Raw genomic sequence first — 21960 nt, forward strand, 5'->3', positions numbered from 1 at the left:
ATGTAAATGATGTCCAAAATGACCTAAGTCTAAGTCCATAATGTCGATCCTTTAGATAAATCTTGATTTAAATAGTCATCGTGATAGTCAACATAAATGAGTTATATATTGAGTGAAATACTGCTTACCAGCAGCAATATTATCTGTGTAGACCTATTATATGCATGTAAATAAATAAACAAAATTAAGCAAAGGAGATCATAATCCTGTGTGAAAATAAGGACAAACTTCAAACATAAAGAAAATACCACTATAATTCAAGTCGAGGCGTCACAAACACCTTTTGCACAGGTTGTACATGACTGTTTTGCTGCTCTCCTTGTTTACGTCATGCCAAAAGCCAGACTAACTGAGAGAAGACCCCATTCCTGAATGGACAACAGTCTTCTCTTAAAAGATAGACTGAGTGGCAACATTAACTGCCTAAAGATTTCCAACAGAGCGATAGGCACCTAGCATTATGCAGCTCTAATAAACATTGATTACCCTGTCCTAGTCCCGTTCCCTAAGAATGCCTTCCACCTGCCAATGAATGACAAACTGCCCAGCATGTAAAGATCGCCTTGTCATTGAAATAGTAAGTGGGTGTTGTTGCATATCATTTTCTCATCACACATTGTATGCTACCAAAGCTCTCAGAACAGCAGCTGCCCCGACAACCCTCGATGTCTTAGCCACGTAAACAACAATGTCCCCCGGCAACGCTAAAAGGATTTTTGAACGCCGGAGACAGTAACCATTTTGTTGATGACCTCAACATGCAGTGGGAGAGTGGCGTGATAATGAAGACTCACTCTGCCAGTGAGAAGACGAATCAGTCCTGCAAAGATACAGGACATATTTCTTATAGGCTCTAAGCCTACAGTTTTTCACTGGTATGAGAATGTGTTACATATGCAAGTCCCACATGCATTTGCCATTAGGTGATGAATGGCAACAGTTATTTCTGTACAGAAGCCTAAAATAAGAGACCATTTGTATAATCTATTACAGAAATACTTCACACACACAGCAAACGTCGGAGATGTATGGCTGGTGACTACTGAAACTGTCTATGTTGGAAAAATGTACTTTAAATGACGCTGATTAGCGCTAAAATGTTATATGTTTTCAGACGATAGCTACAGTACAGTAGGCCCACGGCCACAGTAAAAACCTCACCTATCATGTGGTCCTGACATGAAGTCTCAGGGGTGGGGTCCTCCTCATTCTCTCCTTGCAAGCTGATCTTCTGCGTCACAATGATGGTCTGGTGGGGGGAGAAAATGAAGGATGAAGTCCGTATGCATTTAACTTGAGTTCTCACAACATATATATATATATATATATATACATATAATATACGTTCTAAATCATGTTGATGACAAATTTGTTTAGGCATAATGAAAGAACATTGAAATAAAGTGTTATTAAATGTGCCTCACAACATCAGATGGTCGATTATTTGTTGAAAAAAATGGTTGGGGAGACTGGAGAACAAAGTAACCCTTTCAGGCTTTTGCTTATCATGAAAATATTAGTGGATTTAAATGAAATAATATGATTATACAAACAACATACATATCTCAGCTACCATTACACACTAACTAGGGTTCTAGAACAGACCAGTTGTTTACAATTCAACCAAAAGTGGCGGGAGTGAAATGTTACAATTGACCCAGAAGGTGGGGTTAAATGTAACAGGCTACGGGGTTAAATGTAACACTGTCTCCAATGTTAAAAATGAAGGGTAAATGAAGGGTTTTGAAACTGATATTTGGATGATCTTTGTCATATTGACCAAAAACTCTAAATGTATCAAAATGAATATATTATATTAGCATTCAAAAGTGTCAATTGTACTTTTTTTGTATTATCTTAGTTTTACTGCAAAACATGATGTAAAGAAGTCATATTTTATTTAATTATGTTAACGTGGGGCGACGCACAATTGGCCTAGCGTTGTCCGGGTTAGGGAGGGCTTGGCCGGTAGGGATATCCTTGTCTCATCGCGCACCAGCGACTCCTGTGGCGGGCCGGGCGCAGTGCACGCTAACCAAGGTTGCCAGGTGCACGGGGTTTCCTCTGACACATTGGTGCGGCTGGCTTCCGGGTTGGATGAGCTCTGTGTTAAGAAGCAGTGCGGCTTGGTTGGGTTGTGTTTTGGAGGACGCATGACTTTCAACCTTTGTCTCTCCCGAGCCCGTACGGGAGTTGTAGCGATGAGACAAGATAGTAGCTACTAAAAAACAATTGGATACCACGAAATTGGGGAGAAAAAGGGGTAAAATTAAATTTTTTTAAATCATTTTAAAAATGATTTTAATGTGTCTAAATACCATATAAGGTACTGCGCTACAACTACTCCCCCCACATAGGAGCCTATACTAATCGGAATCTTGTGGGAAAATACAAATAATTATTGTCATCAACTATACCAATCAAAAGACCTCATCTTAGTGATAAAAATGCTATGTTTGGATACATGGAGAATGTTCCACAGGTCAAAACACTAAAAAAGAGAAGAGGGGGTATATTTAATTAAGGGCCTCAAAACCATTTTTTTTGTCAAGAAAACAGAAAATAATTGACGAATTTAGGCATTTAGAGACACTACCCAAGCATGAGCACATTGTACAACAGCTTTCTAAGTGGTTTCGTGTTACGTTTTTCCTTGGTCTCCCCTACATCATTGTAATGTGCATCGCATTGTATTCATAATTGCTTTGCCGCTTGTGTGTGTATTCAATCTTTTGTATTGTGGCCTTAACATTCCTTGAATATCATCTACACCGATAATAACAGAACAAACTGCTAGTTCAAGGACATGTCTGGTATGATTCATAAAACCCAAACAAGCAAAGTACACTTTTCTACAATGTGATAATACTTCATGTACTTCTACAAAGCCAGACATCCAAAATGTCAAACGCAGCAAAGCTAGCACAGATGCAATAGCTGGCATATTCAGATAGAACATTATTGATATATATTCTGTGTTCGTCAAGATTCACATCACACTCTGCTCACCCATTTGTCCCCTTAGCGCATAACAAAACAATAGTGGAAGGCGATTCATCAATTCTTTAAGCGATGACTCAAAACTGAATCGACAAACACCTTGGATTTACAGAAGTTACTGTTACATTTTCAGAGCCTCTTTCATAATAGGCAGTTCTTTCAGGGGAAGCAACAAGGTAAATGATCTAATATGGAGGAGGGATAACAGAATGTGATGTTGAAAAAGTGTTCTCCAAAGGTATAAAGGGGATTTGCAGGTCATAAACATGTATTTTCTTTTGTTGTATTTCTGTAGAGGGAAGATAGAGATTAAGCTGCAAGGATAGTATTAAACAGGCCTTTGTTGAATTGAGTGTCTGCGATAAGAGCCTCCTATTTGCTATCAAAATTCCCCATCAGCTGGATTGAATTTCCTGCATATTGCATGTGGACTCTCTTTTTTCTTTCTCCCCCTCCCTTCCTTGTTCTCTCTCTCTCTCTCTCTCTCTATCCCTAACAAAAGTACAAAGAATATATTCTACAAGGTCAGAATGACGTGGCATTCCAAGTCTTACAGAAACCATTTTTTCTATGCAAAGCTTAGTATGTGGTTCAACATTGGTAGCATATCTCCCAAATAAAATCACATTTTATTAGTCACATGTACCAAATACAACAGCTGTAGACCTTACAGTGAAATGCTTACTTACGAGCCCCTAACCAACAGTGCAGTTTCAAAAATACAGATAAGAATAAGAGATAAAAGTAACAAGTAATTCAAGAGCAGAAGTAAAAAATAAAAAATAAACAATATATACAGGGGGTGCCAGTACAGAGTCAATGTGTGGGGGCATTGGTTAGTTGAGGTAGTATGTACATGTTGGTAGAGTGACTATGCATAGATGACAACAGAGAGTGGCAGTGGTGTGAAGAGGGGGGAGCTTGGCCCCAGTGATGTACTGCGCCGTTCGCACTACTCTCTGTAGTGCCTTACGGTTGGAGGCTGAGCAGTTGTAAAACCAGGCAGTGACGCAACCAGTCTGTCGATGGTGCAGCTGTAGAACCTTTTTAGGATCGGAGGACCCATGCTAAATATTTTCAGTCTCCTGAAGGGGACTGTCCTGGGGTGCTTGGACCATGTTAGTTTGTTGGTGATGTGGACACGAAGGAACTTGAAGCTCTCAACCTGCTCCACTGCAGCCCTGTTGATGAGAATGTGCTTGGTCCTGTTTTACCTGTAGTCCACAATCATCTCCTTTGTCTTGATCACATTGAGGGAGATGTTGTTGTCCTGGCACCACACGGCCAGGTCTCTGACCTCCTCCCTATAGGCTGTCTCGTTGTTGTCGATGTTCAGGCCTACCACTGTTGTGTCATCGGAAAATGTAATGATGTAGAAGTCGTGCCTGGCCGTGCAGTCATGAGTGAACAGGGAGTACAGGAGGGGCTGAGCACGCACCTCTGAGGTGCCCCTGTGTTGAGGTGCCCCAGCTTTGCTGCGTTTACCATCTGGGGGCGGCCAGTCAGGAAGTCCAGGATCCAGTTGCAGAGGGAGGTGTTTAGACCCAGTGTCCTTAGCTTATTGATGAGCTTTTAAGGCACTATGGTGTTGAACACTGAGCTGTAGTCAATGAATAGTATTCTCACATCCTGTAGGTGTTCCTTTTGTCCAGGTGCAAAAGGGCAGTGTAGAGTGCAATAGAGACTGCGTAATCTGTGGATCTGTTGGGGCGGTATGCAAATTGGAGTGGGTATAGGCTTCCTGGGATGATGGTGTTGATGTGAGCCATGACCAGCCTTTCAAAGCACTTCATGGCTACAGACATGAGTGCTACGGGTCAGTAGTCATTTAGGCAGGTTACCTTAGTGTTCTTGGGCACAGGCATTATGGTGGACTGCTTAAAACATGTTGGTATTGCAGACTCGGACAGGGAGAGGTTGAAAATGTCAGTGAAGACACATGCTAGTTGGTCAGCGTCGGCTCGCAGTACACGTCCTGGTAATCCGTCTGGCCCTGCGGCCTTGTGAATGTTGACCCGTCTATAGGTCTTACTCACATCGGCTGCGGAGAGCGTGATCACACAGTCTTCTGGTACAGCTGATGCTCTCATGCATGTTTCAGTGTTATTTGCCTCGAAGCGAGCATAGAAGTAGTTTAGCATGTCCGGTAGGCTCGTGTCATTGGGCAGCTCTCGGCTGTACTTCCCTTTGTACTCTGTAATGGTTTGCAGGCCTTGCCACATCCGACGATGGTCAGAGCTGGTGTAGTACGAGTCGACCTTAGTCCTGTATTGATGCTTTGCCTGTTTGATGGTTTGTCGGAGGGCATAGCGGGATTTCCTATAAGCTTCCGGGTTAGAGTCCCGCTCCTTGAAAGCGGCAGCTCTAGCCTTTAGCTCAGTGTGGATGCTGCCTGTAATCCATGACTTCTGCTTGGGGTATGTACGTACGTCACTGTGGGGATTTCATCATCGATGCACTTATTGATGAAAACAATGACAGATGTGGTGTACTCCCCAATGCCATTGGAGGAATCCCAGAACATATTCCAGCCTGTGCTAGCAAAACAGTCCTATAGCTTAGCTGCTTTAGTGTGCTCTCATATTTGTGTGTGTGTGTGTGTGTGTGTGTGTGTGTGTGTGTGTGTGTGTGTGTGTGTGTGTGTGTGTGTGTCTGTGTGAAGGTTGGCGGAATTTGCAGGTGTGTACACAAACTAGACATTCGACATGGAAAAAGTTATGGCACCAGTAAATGATATGGAGTATATGTACAATCCAATAAACTACTGACCAGCATGAGAGCATGGAGGAAGTGGATACTGAGGTTAGAGGAAATAGTGAGAAAATTGTGAGATTACGAGGAAAGATGGACAGATAATAGAGAGAGGGCGCAGTAGAGTGAGAGATCCATGCAATATCCTAGAAGCCTAGCAACGTTTCATTACAGGACCCCTAGCTCACTCACAGCTGTATCGGAGCAGATCTCCATATCTCCCCTCATATCGCTGTTTGTCTTGGGGATGGAGATGCCAGGGAGAGATTCAGCGATGGAGTCGCCCTTCCTCACACTCCTGTATAGGAAACATGATTTGATTCATTTTCTGTCTGTCTGCTTAACCGATTTCATATGAACTGTGCAGATGGAAAGAGATCCCGGCTGATAAATTTTATTGTTCTCATTCAATATGGCCTTCATATACACTGAACAAAAATATAAACGCAACAGGTAAAATGTTGGTCCCAAGTTTCATGAGCTGAAATAAAAAATTCCAGAAATGCACATGTGCAGAAAAAGCTTATTTCTATCCAATTTTGTGCACAAATTTGTTTGCATCCCTGTTAGTGAGCATTTCTCCTTTACAAAGCTAATTCATCCACCTGACAGGTGTGGCATATCAAGAAGCTGATTAAACAGCATGAGCATTACACAGGTGTTGGGGACAATAAAAGGCCACTAACATTCCACAGATGTCTCAAGTTTTGAGGGAGCATGCAATTGGCATGTTGACTGCAGGAATGTCCACCAGAGCTGTTGCCAGAGAATTTAATGTTAATTTCTCTACCATAAGCCGCCTCCAACGTCACTTTAGAGAAACTAATTCTGATTGGCTGGGCCTGGGCCAGTGGGTGGGCCTATATCCCCCTACCGTAGGATCTGAAATAACCTCTTTTTAACGGCTCTTCCCGACTCCAGTCTCATCGAGTGATAAATGTTTCTAACTACTCTTGATCAAATCTGTCAGCTGAGATTTTAGGTATTATATACATTTATGGGAGGAGTGGTAATTCTACACTCTTCCAGCCAAGATAGCTCAGGTCTGACCGTGTCTCTAGATTCCAGGCTAGGAAGTGCTTATGTTCACTCAAGTAGAACCATAACTCAAAGAGGCAGCTGGTGTTGCTGTTGTTTAGCTGTGTGTGTTTTTGTCTCTACATGCATGCATAATGTAGCAAGACTTGTATTTTACAGCCGCATGAACACTTGGAGAAATGTTAAAAGGACAATCCGCAATCATTTCAGCATCACAGGAGACAATATCTAATGAGTGTTATTTTTCCTGATCAATTCACTGTAATTTTTGGGAGGTTTTTACCCATGTCTAATTATGCAAACGTACTTGAAATATATTTTTTTACGAAAGTTACTACGGTAATACAAACCTGGCAAGAAGCTCTTTCACGAACTGGTCTTTCCCAATGTAGGTTGTAGAACACTGGATCTGATTGGCTATTTGTCCCATATGAATATTGCAATGATCCATGATTGAGCTCAGCTTGTTCTCTGACAGCGTCAGCTCTGGACTCTTTTCGAACTGGCTGTCGTTTTTCTTCTTGTCCTTCTTTTTGTCCGATTTCATCTGTTTGCCTCCTAGCACAGATCCAATCTTCAGCTCTTTTTTCTCAGCTTTCTCTTTCGGGGAGGTGGCGTCTGATTTCTTCCCATTCAAGGCTGGCAGCTTGCTTTTACGCAGGCCAAACCAGTTAGCCAAAGACGGGCCGGTCTTCTGCTTGGTTTCCGATGCTATTACCTTCTCTTGACCCTGACCTTTCTGGATATTCTCCTCAATCCCCATCATGACCTTCTCCTCGATGGTGCAGACTGTGGGGCTCACTGGTTGCTCTCCCTTATCGACCGCCCCTTGGGAACAGCCTGCCTGGACTTTGACGCTCTTCGCGAGGTCTAGTTTGCCGAGGCTGAGCACTTTCCCAGCCTTTGTTGTAGCCTCCGGGCTATAGACAGGAGAGGCCGGCGACTCAAACTGAGGATGAGATGCGACCTTCTTGGGATTTCGGGAGTTCTTCAAGCCGATCCGGTCGGCGAGGGGCAAGCTACGCACTTCTTTCTGATGTGGAGCCATGACGCTCTCCCCCTTTGCAGTGCTCTGTGTCCCTTCACCAGTGGAGCTCGATATGGAGGCTCTCTCCGGAAGACCCTGGTGGCTGTTAGAGCCTGTCATACCTCCGTAGTGGCTCAGCCTATGGCTGAGGACCGGACTTTCCCCAGATCCGCTACTGGGTTTAATCTGTATGCCCTCAACAAATGAGCTCTGCCTTGTTAACGAGTTCCCCCTCTCTCCAGAGTTGGTGATGATCTGCGTTCGAATCTTCACATGTCCGTCCAACACGCTGATGTTGGGTTTTTCCATGTAGTGGGTGCTGAAACTCTGGCTGCGAGCTTTCGCCCCGTTCATCCCCAGGACAGGCTTTAGGTGAGGTTTGGTCGTGACAGATATGGACCTCTTGAACAGTCTACGGTCACATTCCGACTTGTCACCAACCCCCTGCTCTGCCAACTCAGAGGTGTGTCCCTCCTCTTCCAGAATTATGCACTGGACCTCACCCTTAGTCTCCGTGATGGAAGTCATGGCTAATGAATCAACATACGCTGCCTGAAAACTGTCACATGCGAAACCATTTGAAGTCACTGTCTCTTTGGAGAACAAGTTGATGTGTTCCTTCTCTTGCTTTCCTGGTATTGTGGTGGAGCCTTTCTGCAGTGAGGGGGGCGATTTTACAAACGCTTTGAAGCCCATAGGAATGCGTGTCTTTAACGCTTTTTCAGTGAAATTTTGAGGGCTATTTCCAGAGACGGGTAGATTTGCCTGGGGAGGTTGACTCATACTACTGTGAGGTTCTGTTGGACACTGAGGGTGGCCCTGCAGAGTTACAGGAAAACTACTAGAGGTCTTATGCAACATAGGATGCTTATTGTCATTGGTACCTTTCTGACTTGTAAATGTGCTTTGAAGCGAAGAGCCACTTTGAGAGTTGTATGAGGGAGGAGGGACATTCTTTGAGCTTTTAGGTGCATTTTCATGCACATGCCCTGAGGCTGAGGAGGGGAGGTAGAGTTTTGTGGGGACCCATTTCGAAGTGCCTTTAGAGGGGGTCTTATTTGAAGCAGGGTGCTGCTGGCTCGATTTGTCCAACAGTTTCTGAGGTGCGATTGCGGTACCGTAGCCTGCGTCGAGGTCTATGGTATCTTGGCCCTTATAGGGTGGTGGTGATGTTAATGAATGTTGCATATTTGGTACAGGCGGGGGGTGGTAACTCGGGGGTGGCCCCCTCACAGTTGTAGGCATGGATGGTTGAGCCCCTGGTTTAAGTGCTTGAGGTGACCCATCATAGTTTGGTCTTATAAGTAAGGAGGTGGTGCGGCCAGGGGGCGGGGGAGGAGACGGGGACCTGAGTTCGGTTTTGCTGCTGGCTTCACAGTGTCTGTCTCTAGTAGGCTGTTCCCTGTAGTCCATGTGGTCCAAATGCCTTCTTGGGAGGTGTGGGGTGCCGGTTGGAACACTAGATGAGGAGCCCTTTGTCCAGTCATTCCTGCCAAGAAGCTTGTTGTTCACTGCCTTGGGGCTTGTAGTGCAGCCTGGAGCTTTGATGAACCTGGACATCTTGACCGGAGGAGAAGAAGGGGACTTTGACTCCTGAGCTGTGAATCCGGAGGTTGGTCCACTGTTGCTTGTTTCTGTGGTGGAGCCCTTAGAAACCTTCAGTGGAGATCCTTTCCCCCGGCTGCTGGGGATCTTTGAACTGATGGCCTTGGGGCTGGTGGAAGCATTGTTCATGGGAGGGACAGAGTGACCTTTGTTGGATCGATTGGAAGGCGGCTTTATCAATTTCCTCAGTGGTGTTACGTACGTTTGCAGCCTCTCTGGGCTTCCCTCCCTGCTATTGCAGCCTTTGCTGCCTACCTTATGATGAATGGGCCTATCATGAGGCGACAGTGCTGCATACTCAGCAACCCCGTTCTCCTTCCTCCCAGGAATCTCTTTCCGAGCCCCAGCACCAACAGAGGACTGCTGAGCACTGAGTTCAATGGGCTGTCCGTCAGCATCGAATATGGCCATGATACTCTCCTCAGACTGCGTTTTAGCCCCCTTGTTTTCCTTGATTGGGCTGAAGGGCCTGGGCCTTCCATCAGCAGACTGAGTTCGGCCAGGTTCCCTCCTCAACCACTGTACGGGAAGCAGCTTGTCAGCATCTCTTGAGAGCCTCTTGATGTCCTTCTGTAGTTGCTCAGCTGTCCGGCTAACAGGCCGGTGGTCACTGACCTCAGAGTGCAGATCCTCGGGGTCAGTGTCTGAGAGGTGGAGGGGGAATTCAGCCTCTGTGGGGCTAATGTCAAAGTGCAACAGGGAGGGATTTAGAACAGCCGAGGTCCGCCCCCCGGAGAGGAAACTGTTGATGAAGCTTTTGAGTTTTTCTGGCCGCTCCTTGGAATTATAGCCGGGTGGGTGCTTCGTACCCATGCTGCAGTTACTATCCCCTACTATGCCACTGTCCTTTAACCCGTCCCAGCTACACACACTGTCCGAGACGCTGTGCGACAGCTTCCTGAAGTACATCCAGCCTCCGTCCTTACTGGGGACGCGTTCTCGTCTGCAGTACGCCGAATGTAGCGACTCGTCGTCCGCATCATCAGAGTCGTACACAAAGCTTTTGCCCCCTACCCCTGAGACAGTGGTCCTTCCCACATAAGTGGCCTTGGAGATTCCCTTGCTCCCACTCTTAATCCCCAGAGAGTAGATACCCTCATTAGAGTTCATGCAGTCCTTGTCGCCTGACTTGGAGACCCAGGAGGATGAGGAGCCTTTTGGTTTTCTCCTCTGGAGCTTCCGCAGGCCTTCTAGAATGTGGCTCTCTTTCCTCCTCGTGGGGTGCTGCTCCTCCAGGGGGGCGCAGATGTTCCCGGGGGCCGAGGAACCCAGGCTCAGCCTCTTCTCCCACGTCAGAGAGGACTGCAGGAGGAATACAGAAAGACAGAAGTTATTACAGAACTCAGAGAGGACAGTGGGAGATTGAGAGACAGACACACAGATACGTCATTTGAGAATTCAGCTAAATTGAGCTGTGCAACAGCAATCTGACCATGAATATAAGGGTGTTCAAGCACCTTTAGTTCTTCTCAGAGGATTTGTGACCATAGCCCACTCTCATTCTCTACAACAGAGTTGGTTGTTGAGTCATATGATTACTTTGTTAAGCTGTTATTCAGTCTGCAATTTGTTTTACTCCCTTTCAAATGGTCTAATGGAGAAACTAAGCACTTTGGGTTATGGCTCAAGCTAAAAATTTAATGCTTTGATAAAAAAACACTAAAACTATGAAATAACACACATCCTGTAGTAACCAAAAAAGTGTTAACCAAAAGATATTTTATATTTGAGAGTCTTCAAAGCATCCACCCTTTTCCTCAATGACAGCTTTGCACACTCTTTGCATTCTCTCAACCAGCTTCATGAGGTAGTCACCTGGAATGCATTTCAATTAACAGGTGTGTCTTCTTAAAAGTTAATTTGTGGAATTTCTATCTGTCACGGATTCCTCCGGAACTTTCATTACGCACACCCAGTGATTAGTAATTGTATAAGTGTGCCCTTGGTTTACCAGTGTCCTGTCGATTATTGTTACAATGTCTGTTGGTGCGTGTGAGTACCTGTGCTGTGTGTTTTGGCTTTCGTGCCATTGTGGATTGCGCAGATGATTACGGGTCTCGTCCCGTGTGTTAATCATTGCGCGCATGTGTTATTTATTCGAGGTACTCATCGCTCTTTTGTTTGGGTTTCAACCCTGTGTTTTTGTTACGTGTTTGTTTGGTCTTCGTCCCAGTGCCTTTACACGGCACGCTATAGTGTGTGTGGAATTTAAAAAAATATTACACATTCCTGCATCTGTCTCCCAAATAATTCATTCCAGCATGACACTTTCCTTCTTAATGTGTTTGAGCCAATCAGTTGTGTTGTGACAAGGTATATTTGGTAAAAGACCAAGTCCATATTATGGCAAGAACAGCTCAAATAAGCAAAGAGAAACGACAGTCCATCATTACTTTAAGACATGAAAGTCAGTCAGTATGGAACATTTTAAGAACTTTGAACGTTTTTTCAAGTGCAGTCGCAAAAGCCACCAAGCGCTACGATGAAACTGGCTCTCATGAGGACCGCCACAGAAATGGAAGAAACAAAGTTACCTCTGCTGCAGAGGATAAGTTCATTAGACTTACCAGCCTCAGAAATGCTTCACAAATAAATGCTTCACAGAGTTCAAGTAACAGACACATCTCAACATCGACTGTTCAGAGAGGAGAATGTATGAATCAGGCCTTCATGTTCGAATTTCTGCAAAGAAAACACTGCTAAAGGACACCAATAAGAAGAGAATACTTGCTTGGGCCAAGAAACACGAGCAATGGACATTAGACCAGTGGAAATCTGTTCTTTGGTCTGGAGTCCAAACGCTGTGTGGATGAACGGATGATCTCCGCATTTGTATTTCCCACCGTAAAGCAAGGATGAGGAGGTGTTATAGTGTGGGGGTGTTTTGCTGGTGACACTGTCAGTGATTTATTTAGAATTCAAAGCACACGTAACAAGCATGGCTACCACAGCATTCTGCAGCGATACACCATCCCATCTGGTTTGGGCTAAGTGGGACTGTCATTTGTTTTTCAACAGGACAATGACCCAACAGACCTACAGGCTGTGTAAGGGCTATTTTACCAAAAACTAGAGTAATGTAGTGCTGCATCAGATGACCTAGCCTCCACAATCCCCTGACCTCAACCAAATTGAGATGGATTGGGATGAGTCGGACTGCAGAGTGAAGGAAAAGCAGCCAATAAGTGCTCAGTATATGTGGGAACTCCTTCAAGACTATTGAAACGACATTCCAGGTGAAGCTGGTTGAGAGAATGCCAAGACTGTGCAAAGCTATTAAAGCATTAGACCTCCAAACTGGTTCTCTAGTAAATTGATTGGAATGTCTCATCCTATGTTCAAGAATGGCCTTTTCCCCTTTATTCAGATTACACCTGCTCACTTTCGGTTGTTTGAAAAGGAAATAATCTCCAAAATATCGTTTTTTTTAAAAACAAGCCTCAGAAAGTTTGTTGCAATTTCAGTTTAATCCACCTGAAAAGACAGAACAAATAATACAACAAATACTGTGGTTAAACTCAAATATACTAATTGATAAAAAAAATATATATTTTTCGACGAGATATAAAAAATTAAAAAAGGTATACTTTTTGTGAATGATATCATAAATAGGACTGGTGGAGTTATGTCACACATGCAGCCAACACAGACATATGGAAATGTCTGCTCTACCCAAAATTACAACCAACTAATTGCAGCATTACCACAAAAATGGAAGAGGCCAGTAGAAGGGGGAAAAAGTAAGGAACTTGTATGTCGGCCCTGTATTAAAGAACATAAATGGTTAAATAAAAACATATACCAATTTAATTTAAGGACCAAAACGCTGACAGCTGTGCCATATAAATTGAAAAATAGTTGGGAAGAGATTTTCGATGTACCCATTCCATGGCACATGGTTTATGAATTGATACGCAAAACAACGCCGGATTCAAAACGTTGAATTTTTCAATTTAAATTACGATACAAAATTCTTGAAACCAATATAATGTTATATATATGGGTGATACAATCTTCCCAGTTCTGCAGATTTTGCTGTAAGGAGGCAGTCATTAGATCATTTATTTTGGTATTGGCCATGTGTAGCTCGTTTTTGGTCACAGGTCCAGGAATGGCTGAAGAATTTCAACATTTGCCTAGAACTAACGCTGCAGATAGCAATACTGGGTGATTTGAAAAGCCATAGTCAATCAATCAATAATATAATAATTATCTTAGAATTTTTTTTTATTTTTAATTTACAATCTGTAGAAGCTATGAGAATAGAAAGGTTCAGTACTTTTGTCAAGCATCACAGCACAGTTGAAAAATGTATGGCAAATAGAAATCCAAAATGGATGGTGTTAAGAGATAGATGGGAGGGGTTGAATGGAGCTGAAGGGTGGGACTAATAACGAGATAACCAATGTAAAACATACGGGGTCTATAAAATGTATATAGGTGCAGAAATGTTGTGAAATAGCACAGTTAAATCAAACTGGATGGACATCAGAAATAGAGGAAGGACTAAAAACAAACAAAATATAACCATTGTAAAATAGATTGTGTCTGTAAAATGTGTATAAGATGTATATACTGAAGGTAGAAGCCTAAGTCATATTGTTTATTAGTTTACTCCAATTGGGGGAAGGGTGGTAGGGTTTGAGGGGAATTATAAAGGCATATTAAAAATATATATATGTATGTCTATATAGGTATGTGTATGGATATATGTGTATATGTATGCATATGTGTATGTACTGTATATGGATATTACAAAAATATATATATGGGGGATTGGAAGTGATGCATACAATTACATTGATGGAAGCAACAATCTTTCTGCAATATTAAGCTGATCCACCCCTCATATTACAATTTTTATTTTATTTTAATTAAACCACTTTTAAAAAATTAAAGATAGTGTGCAAAGCTGTCATCAAGGCAAAGGGTGGCTACTTTCTAGAATCTAAAATCAAAAATATATTTAGGTTTGTTTAACACTTTTTTCCATACTACATGATTCCATGTGTTATTTCATAGTTTTGATGTCTTCACTATGTAGAAAATAGTACAAATAAAGAAAAGCCTTGTATGAGTAGGTGATCTAAAACTTTTGACTGGTAGTGTTCAGCTATGTGTTACTTCAATTTTTTTTAAAAGCTGATTGAAACACCACATTGATAACGTTCATAAATGAGAGAGACAGAGACAAAGAAAAATTGAGAGAGACCGAGACAAACACACAGAGAGAGAGTGAGGAGAGGTTGGTCTGGTCATCGTACCATTTTCCCACAGGAGCGTCCGTCGTTCCAGGTATAAGAGCCACTGGAGTATTCACTGCAGGCGCTAGACAGGGACAGCTCACTGCTGCTACAGCTGCTGCGTGGGTAGACTGGCGCTTGCACCGTCAGACTCAGCTGGCTCAGACACTTGGCCACAGGAAGTCCCGCCTTTCCGTTCAGTTGGACATCCTGCAGGACGGATTCCAAAGACACCATTAGTCATGATTTTGTGCCACATACATTCATGAGTTGGGATAATGGGGACTAAGGTAGAGAAGGTAAAGGCAATTATGATAGATGCAGGAAAACACTACAAAAACACTGATTAACAAGCCTTATTTCAGCTTTTCAGTCTAGAAATTATAGAGTTGGGTCTGGACCCATACAGCGTGTTATATTGTATTTTAACTGAAAGGCTTTCCCCATCACCCTCCAGTGTTAGTGTCAGACACATGGTTGATGCCAGGGGAGGAGCATGGTTTGGGTTATGAGCTAGGGGTGACAGCTGATGGGCTCCAGTGAAAGCTAATTACCCAGGGAGATAAGGGAACAGCTGGAGGACAGGTGGCAGGGGTGAACGGGGGTGAGCGGGTTGGCGAGTGTCACAGAGAGCTTCACAGGGTCATATGAGATGGTAATTATGTCAAAAGGTAAGAATATGGCTGGGAATCTATGACTATGCAATATTGAATCATTGGTGCATTTTACAAGGCTATCCAAACACACATCACTTTTTTCTTTGTACATTAATGCAAAAAAAAAAGTATATTTTGCATACCTGTTGACTGTTTTAAGTTAGACTACCAGTGGCTGATATTTTATGTGTGAGACTTTCTGGGGGTTTTTCTTGTAAAGTGTTACGATAGCTACTGCTTCAAACTCTATAATTAGCCAGTGAGATGCAAATGATCCATCATACTTTCAGAAGCAATCTCCCCAACAGATGTTTTCTGCATCAGTCCTATTCCACAATTCTGTCCAAACAAATGTCGATTCAGAATTCTAATCAACTGTTCAGTTAGAGAGATAATAGGAAGCGAACTAATTGGCCCAGGAAATCTGTATATCACATTTTCGCGGCTTCTTTCCCCAAACTCATTAGCTTGTCGCAAACACATAAATACATTATCAGATTTCAACATTATTACACTATCAATTTTTCACTTAATTTTTTGCCACATTTCTATACTATATATATGAAGGTTTATCAGGTTGGGTCCTAACGGAGTAAAAGGACACAAGACCAAAGTGAATTCATTTTAAGACCTTAATACATAATGTATAACATGACTAATCTACTACACTATCCCGCAGACTCATTTTTACTGAAGACGAGCCTCAATCGATGGTCGTCTGGTAATATGACAAGGATTTATACCTTTAAGAATGTGATACTGCCAACTCGGCTTGCCGAGAACAGCGGATCAAACCCCCATAGTTAGATCTGGTATTTTAATCCTCCCTAATGATTTCTCTGGGCTGTACGTCAGTTCTGATGCCTGGACAATACATATGGGTGAGGCTCACGGGAAAAGAACATGCCATTGGTTTGTTTTCCATCAATCGTACATGAGGTGGAGAGTCAGTGTTCCTGGATAGCAGGAAGCTTTTGCTCCTCTCCGGCTCCAGGAGGAGATCAGAGGCAGACAAATCCATGATCCGAGAGTGGAGTTTCTGAAAGGACAAGAAAGCACAAGGTCTTACTGAATGTCTCTACTACATACAGAAATATATCAACTACATAGAGAAGGCATTTAACACATTCAACTGAACAGAATAATGTGACAATCAAATAACTATATTATATTGCATGCTATTTTGCATTTCTCATTGGTGTTCCGTATCAATCAAATATTTCCAGTAGTAGATTAATGAATATACAATAGAAAGTCTACCATCAAATATTAATAATTTTCATTCAAATCTCACAACGAAAACCCCCCAAAAAATCACATTTGAGCAGGTCTCAAAAAGGCTTTGGTTCAGCCGCACTTTCCCAGGGCTTGAAAGTAAACCTCTTTCTCCCCCCACTGAGATCTATGCAGGGCACTCTTCAATTGTATTGGAATCAATGCCATTAATGTCATCTGTTAAGAATAATTCATGTGAATGGGAAATAATTGCATTGGGGAGCGAGGGATTCCTTCGATTTTTGCATTCATATTCAAACACTATTTTGTGATCCATTATTTTCTTTGGTTTCCGTTCACAGGGGAAGGATACAAAACCAACTACATTTTCACATATTAATCCTCCAACCTAATTACTGCCCGGCTCCCTGTGCTCGGATCTACTTAACGGCAAACGTGCTGCAGCAAAAACACTCCATTTATGCCACATTCCCCTCGAAAGGCAACTTTAATGCTCGTCGAGGGAGGATATTTTCTGCTGCGCTCATATCTATTTTAACTTCTCCATCTCGAGAATGAAATACAATTGCCAGATTCATGTACTCTGCACTAACTTTCCTTCCCGTGCTGTGTACGCCCACTCTAGATGAACATGACCGCCAGAAGAATTTCACGCTGCCGGCGTTGCAGCGATGAGATTCACGTCGTGGAACTTTTAGTGTACAGTATATTAGCTTAAATCCATCTATAGTCTTTAACATAAATAAAGTATATCTGAATAAAAAAGACAGGGAGAGAGTATACAATATGACAGGCCTAACCTAATATGGGTTTACTCCATTTCTTAGTACAACCATAGAAATGCAATTTCTACCTCACATCATCTCTGCTCTACATTTCAGACTACCCAGAAGGCTCCTTGAGTATAAAGCTACTCCTCTACTAAATCACAGAGGACACATGTTTATTAAACAATAGTTTCACACCTCGTAAACTCCCTGCGACACAGCTGTGTCATTCAGGAAGCCCTGATCTCAAACTCCTTGCCCAAGGCCAAACCATAGTATCACAATATCCATTATTTCATACAAACATCCATGTTACCACCTGTTTAAGTGTGAGGTTCCGATGCGAGATTTTGACATTCTAGAGTTTGTATGTGCTGTCTACCGTTACACTGAGTATCAGGGACAGAGCTACAGTAAGGAGGTGACCTTCCGAAAATAGCCTTTGGAATGAAGACACCGGCTCACTTCTGATCCGACAAAGAAACAGAGAGACAGACAATAAGTCGAAAAGCTTGTAATAAAATCAGTCTCAGTGCTAGTGATCAACACACCGGCCGAGCCCTGGGGTCCTGGAGGCTTCGAGCTAACAAGCCTTCCTGCAAACGCAGTGTGAAAGCCATAGAGATATAAATACAATGCAATAGTGTATCTATCTATGGTGCAAACCATATTCCTGGAAGCCATGTTCATTTTACTTGGGGTGACAGCCCCTTGTAACCAGTTTTCTTTTTAATCTCCAAGAAAAAAAATTCTTCATGATGAGAGGGATAACAATCCTAGTCCTTTGCCCTGGGCATTGACAATGGCCACTTGAGCATTGTGTTCAAAACATCCATGGACTACTGTCAGAGGATCAATAGTCACAATCTCACTGAAAGCAACTAACCAAAACCACCTATACCTATACTGCCCTACCAAGCAAAAAGGCAGTAACTGCTCATAGCGTGGAACTGAGAAAAATTGCTTTTATCTACCTTGGTTTCACAGTAACTTTATACAGTTACCGCTAACATCACCCCTATTTTCTCCAAAACCCAACAGAGGCAGAATACTTGTCCACATGTATTTAATGTAGCAAAAATGCCATTAACTCATTTTCGACCAAATGAGCTGTTACTGCCTTTTTGCTTGGTAGGGCAGTACAGACCAGGTATCTCCAGGTCTACTTCCTTATAAGGCTCAATCTGTTATATAACATTTGTGATGACTGCTGCACTAGTGTAATACACGTCATGCAATGTGAAGTGAGGCTTCAGTAGTAGAACGCCAGCTAATACATGTATCTTCAACATATGCTGTCCCTTAGGCTAAAGAAACACTTCCAAGGACATACGAGCACATTCGTTTTGGTTGACTTGACATCGAGTCTCAACGCATCGCATTCGTATCGATCAAGTTTGAAAAGCTGCAAAGGCTTGCTTGTGTGTGAGCCACCCTCTGCAAAACACAGAGAATGGATAGAAATAGTTCCACGTTAATTGTAGATGCATTTATCTGTGCAAATTAGAGCAAATTGGAACTAGTTTAAAGGGAACATGAATGTAAACTGGAGATCTGAATTAAATCACATTTAGATGATCCCTTTATCTCCCGAGAGTGCCAAATTAATCCTCCCTCTTGTTTTTCTTTCCGTAATCTCAGCCCCATTTAGACTGAGTTTAAAGGGGACTCTATCCTGCAGACCATCTAAACGATGAAGGGCTATAATGGCAACATTCCAATGGATTAAATCATATTGATTTCCAATGGGTTTTTGTAAAAGTAATTGATTTGTATTTTGATGTGCACGTGTTTGTGTGGGTTGGTTCTTCTAACCTTGCGGGGATCTAAAATCCCATTGAGTCCCCACAAGGATAGTAAAACGAGGAAAGTTCTCCCTCGTGGGTACATTAACCACGTCCCAATGAGGACAAAGGTTATTTTAAGCTTAGGTTTAGCGTTAGGGTTACAATTAGCGTAAGGGTTAAGGGAAAATAGGATTCTGAATGGAAATACATTTTATGTCCCCATGAGGTTTGAAGAATAAAAACTGTGTTTGTGTGTGAAATTTCAATTGAGTTGAAATTGCTAGACCCATCGTGCATTGCTGTATATCTGCAGCAACTGGAGAAAACATTGTTTAAATTGTTTCAATTAATATACTCAATTTTGACAGTATATATTTTATTCTCAGAAATGGTGACCATGTAATGCTCTCATTACATCTCGTCTTGTTCTCTAGTACTGTACAGCATATTGTGTGCTAGCAGGGACCTGGAGAGACATGGCATCAATACTCTTTCACAGCAGATAGGCTAGTTTGACTATTTTATGGAAATGATGAACCTTGGGGTCATCTCGGTGGAATGCTCCGTAATTTTATAACTTGGCCCAAGTCAATTTGGTCCAGAGTGGTTGTGATCGATGGGGATGTGGAAAAGGATTTGACGCAGTGTGCTCTCTTGTTCTCCGTTGAGTTAACTTTTGAAATATAGAAATAATGATAAGAGTTGTTTCAACTGGATTCAATGGGAATGAAGTACAGCACATAAACGGCATGTTGAGCCTCTAATCAATTTGATTTAATCATTATTTTGCACAGTTCATGCACATTTGATGCTGAATAGTTTTAAATTAGTTTGTTAGCCATAATCAAATGTTTATATAAAATATATTCCTGTTTATTGCTTACACATTTAGGCAAAGACTTAATATTGAGAATTAAAGGTAAGTGACAGTAATTAAATGAAAAAAAGGTCTTAAAACACGTTCTGCTTATTTGTAGTTGAATTTGAATATCATATTCATGTCATGTACATAACTGTGAATTAACGGAGGCAAAATATACCTACTACAGCTTGTTCTAAACTAAGTATTTTCTTTAATACCGCTTAACTTGCCATTATGACCTAAAGTTGACATGTGGATGAGAATTCTTCCCCTGTAGCTGACTCAGTCCAGGTTGTCCTTTACAGTGGACTTAACATGCCAGATGGCGTCTCTCTCACCATAAAGCCAGTAATAGAAATGTAGTCTTCTCTGAAGCCATATCGCTCCTCTCCAGGGTATAGGCTGTCCATACAGGGGGATGGGAGTGGCTGAGTGTCAGGAGAAGAGAAGGGGGGCTGATGTTATCGTAGGGGTGCAGGATTACACCTCCTCAGCACAGTCATCAATGATTCAGTCAATAGTGTCACAAGGTCTCCGATGGGGAAGGGTGGGGAGAGGGGGGGGGGGACGACGACATGGGGGCGGACAGCTCCCCCATCTCTGTGTCTCTTAGGGCTAACCTCACTGTACCTGACCGGGTGGAAGTGTGATCTAGCCAAGGACGGAGGCGCACTGAGGGAGCTCACCTTCTCTGTTACAACCTATTTCCTTAACTACGTTTAATTCTGCACTCACGGCTTGGTCTTCCCTTAGTCAGAGGATACAGGTAACGTATAGCAGGGAATTGGCTAAGCTAAGACAAAACATGGCTCTCGTACTCCACTGAGAAATGAACCAGAATAGGAATACTGTGCAGGCAGTCCAGTTAACAAAACTCCAGCAAAGGCAACCCTTTGAGGGGAACCATAGTGCAAAAGCCCATCAAAATTCAGAAGGCAAAAATGACTGAATGGTACTGTGTAGCTACTAGGTCCTGCCGGAGGGGCCTGGGAAGTTTCCACGGCAACCAGGACCTACTTTTACGGATAATTGACAATTCAATTACCACTCGCCTGTCACTTTTGATAAGGCTGTATAAGTGGAAGGAGGGAATTATTATTCGCTACTTACACACCTTACTAAGCACCTGGCCGAACTGCAGCAAACAGAGCTTTGCAGCGTGTGAAATGCCACATTACATGAGGCGGCAGCAGGTCAAGCATATTCCCAGTATTCCTAATCACAATCTCAATAGAGAGCAGTGATTCGTTATCAGGGAAATTCAAGATGGCCCCAGGGGCCAACAACACATTTAATTACCGACTCCCAGAACAGTAGAAATGAAATGCCAATGCGGGTGATAAAAAACGGCCAAACACCTGCCACCCTCTGACTGAAAGGAAATATTAATATGTCAAGCTCTACTGTCACTAATTACTATTTGATGGTAGGTTATGGTATAAAGGTAATTCATGCAAACCACTAACTTGCCTAGTGAAATAAAAGGTGAAATAAAAATCTAAATAAACATGAATAAAAACAGAAGGTTACCTGCAGCCATTTTAGAGGGCAAAATATTAGGCTACTTCAAGAGAAATGATCCACAATAACTAGCAGGGGAACTGATTTCAAACCCATGTTTTAATTGACTCAATCAATCAATCAATCAATCATATACTCTTTCAGCACTTGTATTACTGGTCATCGTTGTCACAGCCACCTTTATAGAGCAACTAATCCCAGGAATAGAAACAAGGTTTACAACCTGAAACATATCGACAAAACCACAACCATGAAAGAATCATGAGCTTTTCAATAAAATGACTGACCGTTTGAGGAAACCATGTAAAAATACAAAAGAGCATCCTATAACGTATGATTTAGCTATCGTTGTTGTTTAAAATGCGCTGGCAGACACCGGTTGGACATAAAGTTGGACATAAATCTTTAAAATCTCTCCGCCTCCTTCACAATAAAATCTCACTTTCTCACCGCTGGAAAAAAAATGT

General features: G+C 42.5%; 1 protein-coding gene across 7 annotated transcripts in view; it reads right to left on the reverse strand.

The window, feature by feature from the left end:
- The window catches only part of LOC110527459 (nck-associated protein 5), a 179816-nt gene that overhangs the window by 20945 nt on the left and 136911 nt on the right, over positions 1-21960 (reverse strand). For all 7 annotated transcript variants that reach the window (XM_036982868.1, XM_036982869.1, XM_036982870.1 and 4 more), the window contains 5 exons: positions 16255-16359; positions 14686-14874; positions 7140-10723; positions 5944-6049; positions 1162-1249 (listed from right to left, as the gene is read on the reverse strand). In XM_036982868.1, coding sequence (XP_036838763.1) covers positions 1162-1249; positions 5944-6049; positions 7140-10723; positions 14686-14874; positions 16255-16359 — 4072 coding nt within the window. The remainder of the gene's footprint in view (positions 1-1161; positions 1250-5943; positions 6050-7139; positions 10724-14685; positions 14875-16254; positions 16360-21960) is intronic.

Source organism: Oncorhynchus mykiss, chromosome 7 (assembly GCF_013265735.2).
Source record: "Oncorhynchus mykiss isolate Arlee chromosome 7, USDA_OmykA_1.1, whole genome shotgun sequence".
Lineage (NCBI taxonomy): Eukaryota > Metazoa > Chordata > Actinopteri > Salmoniformes > Salmonidae > Oncorhynchus > Oncorhynchus mykiss.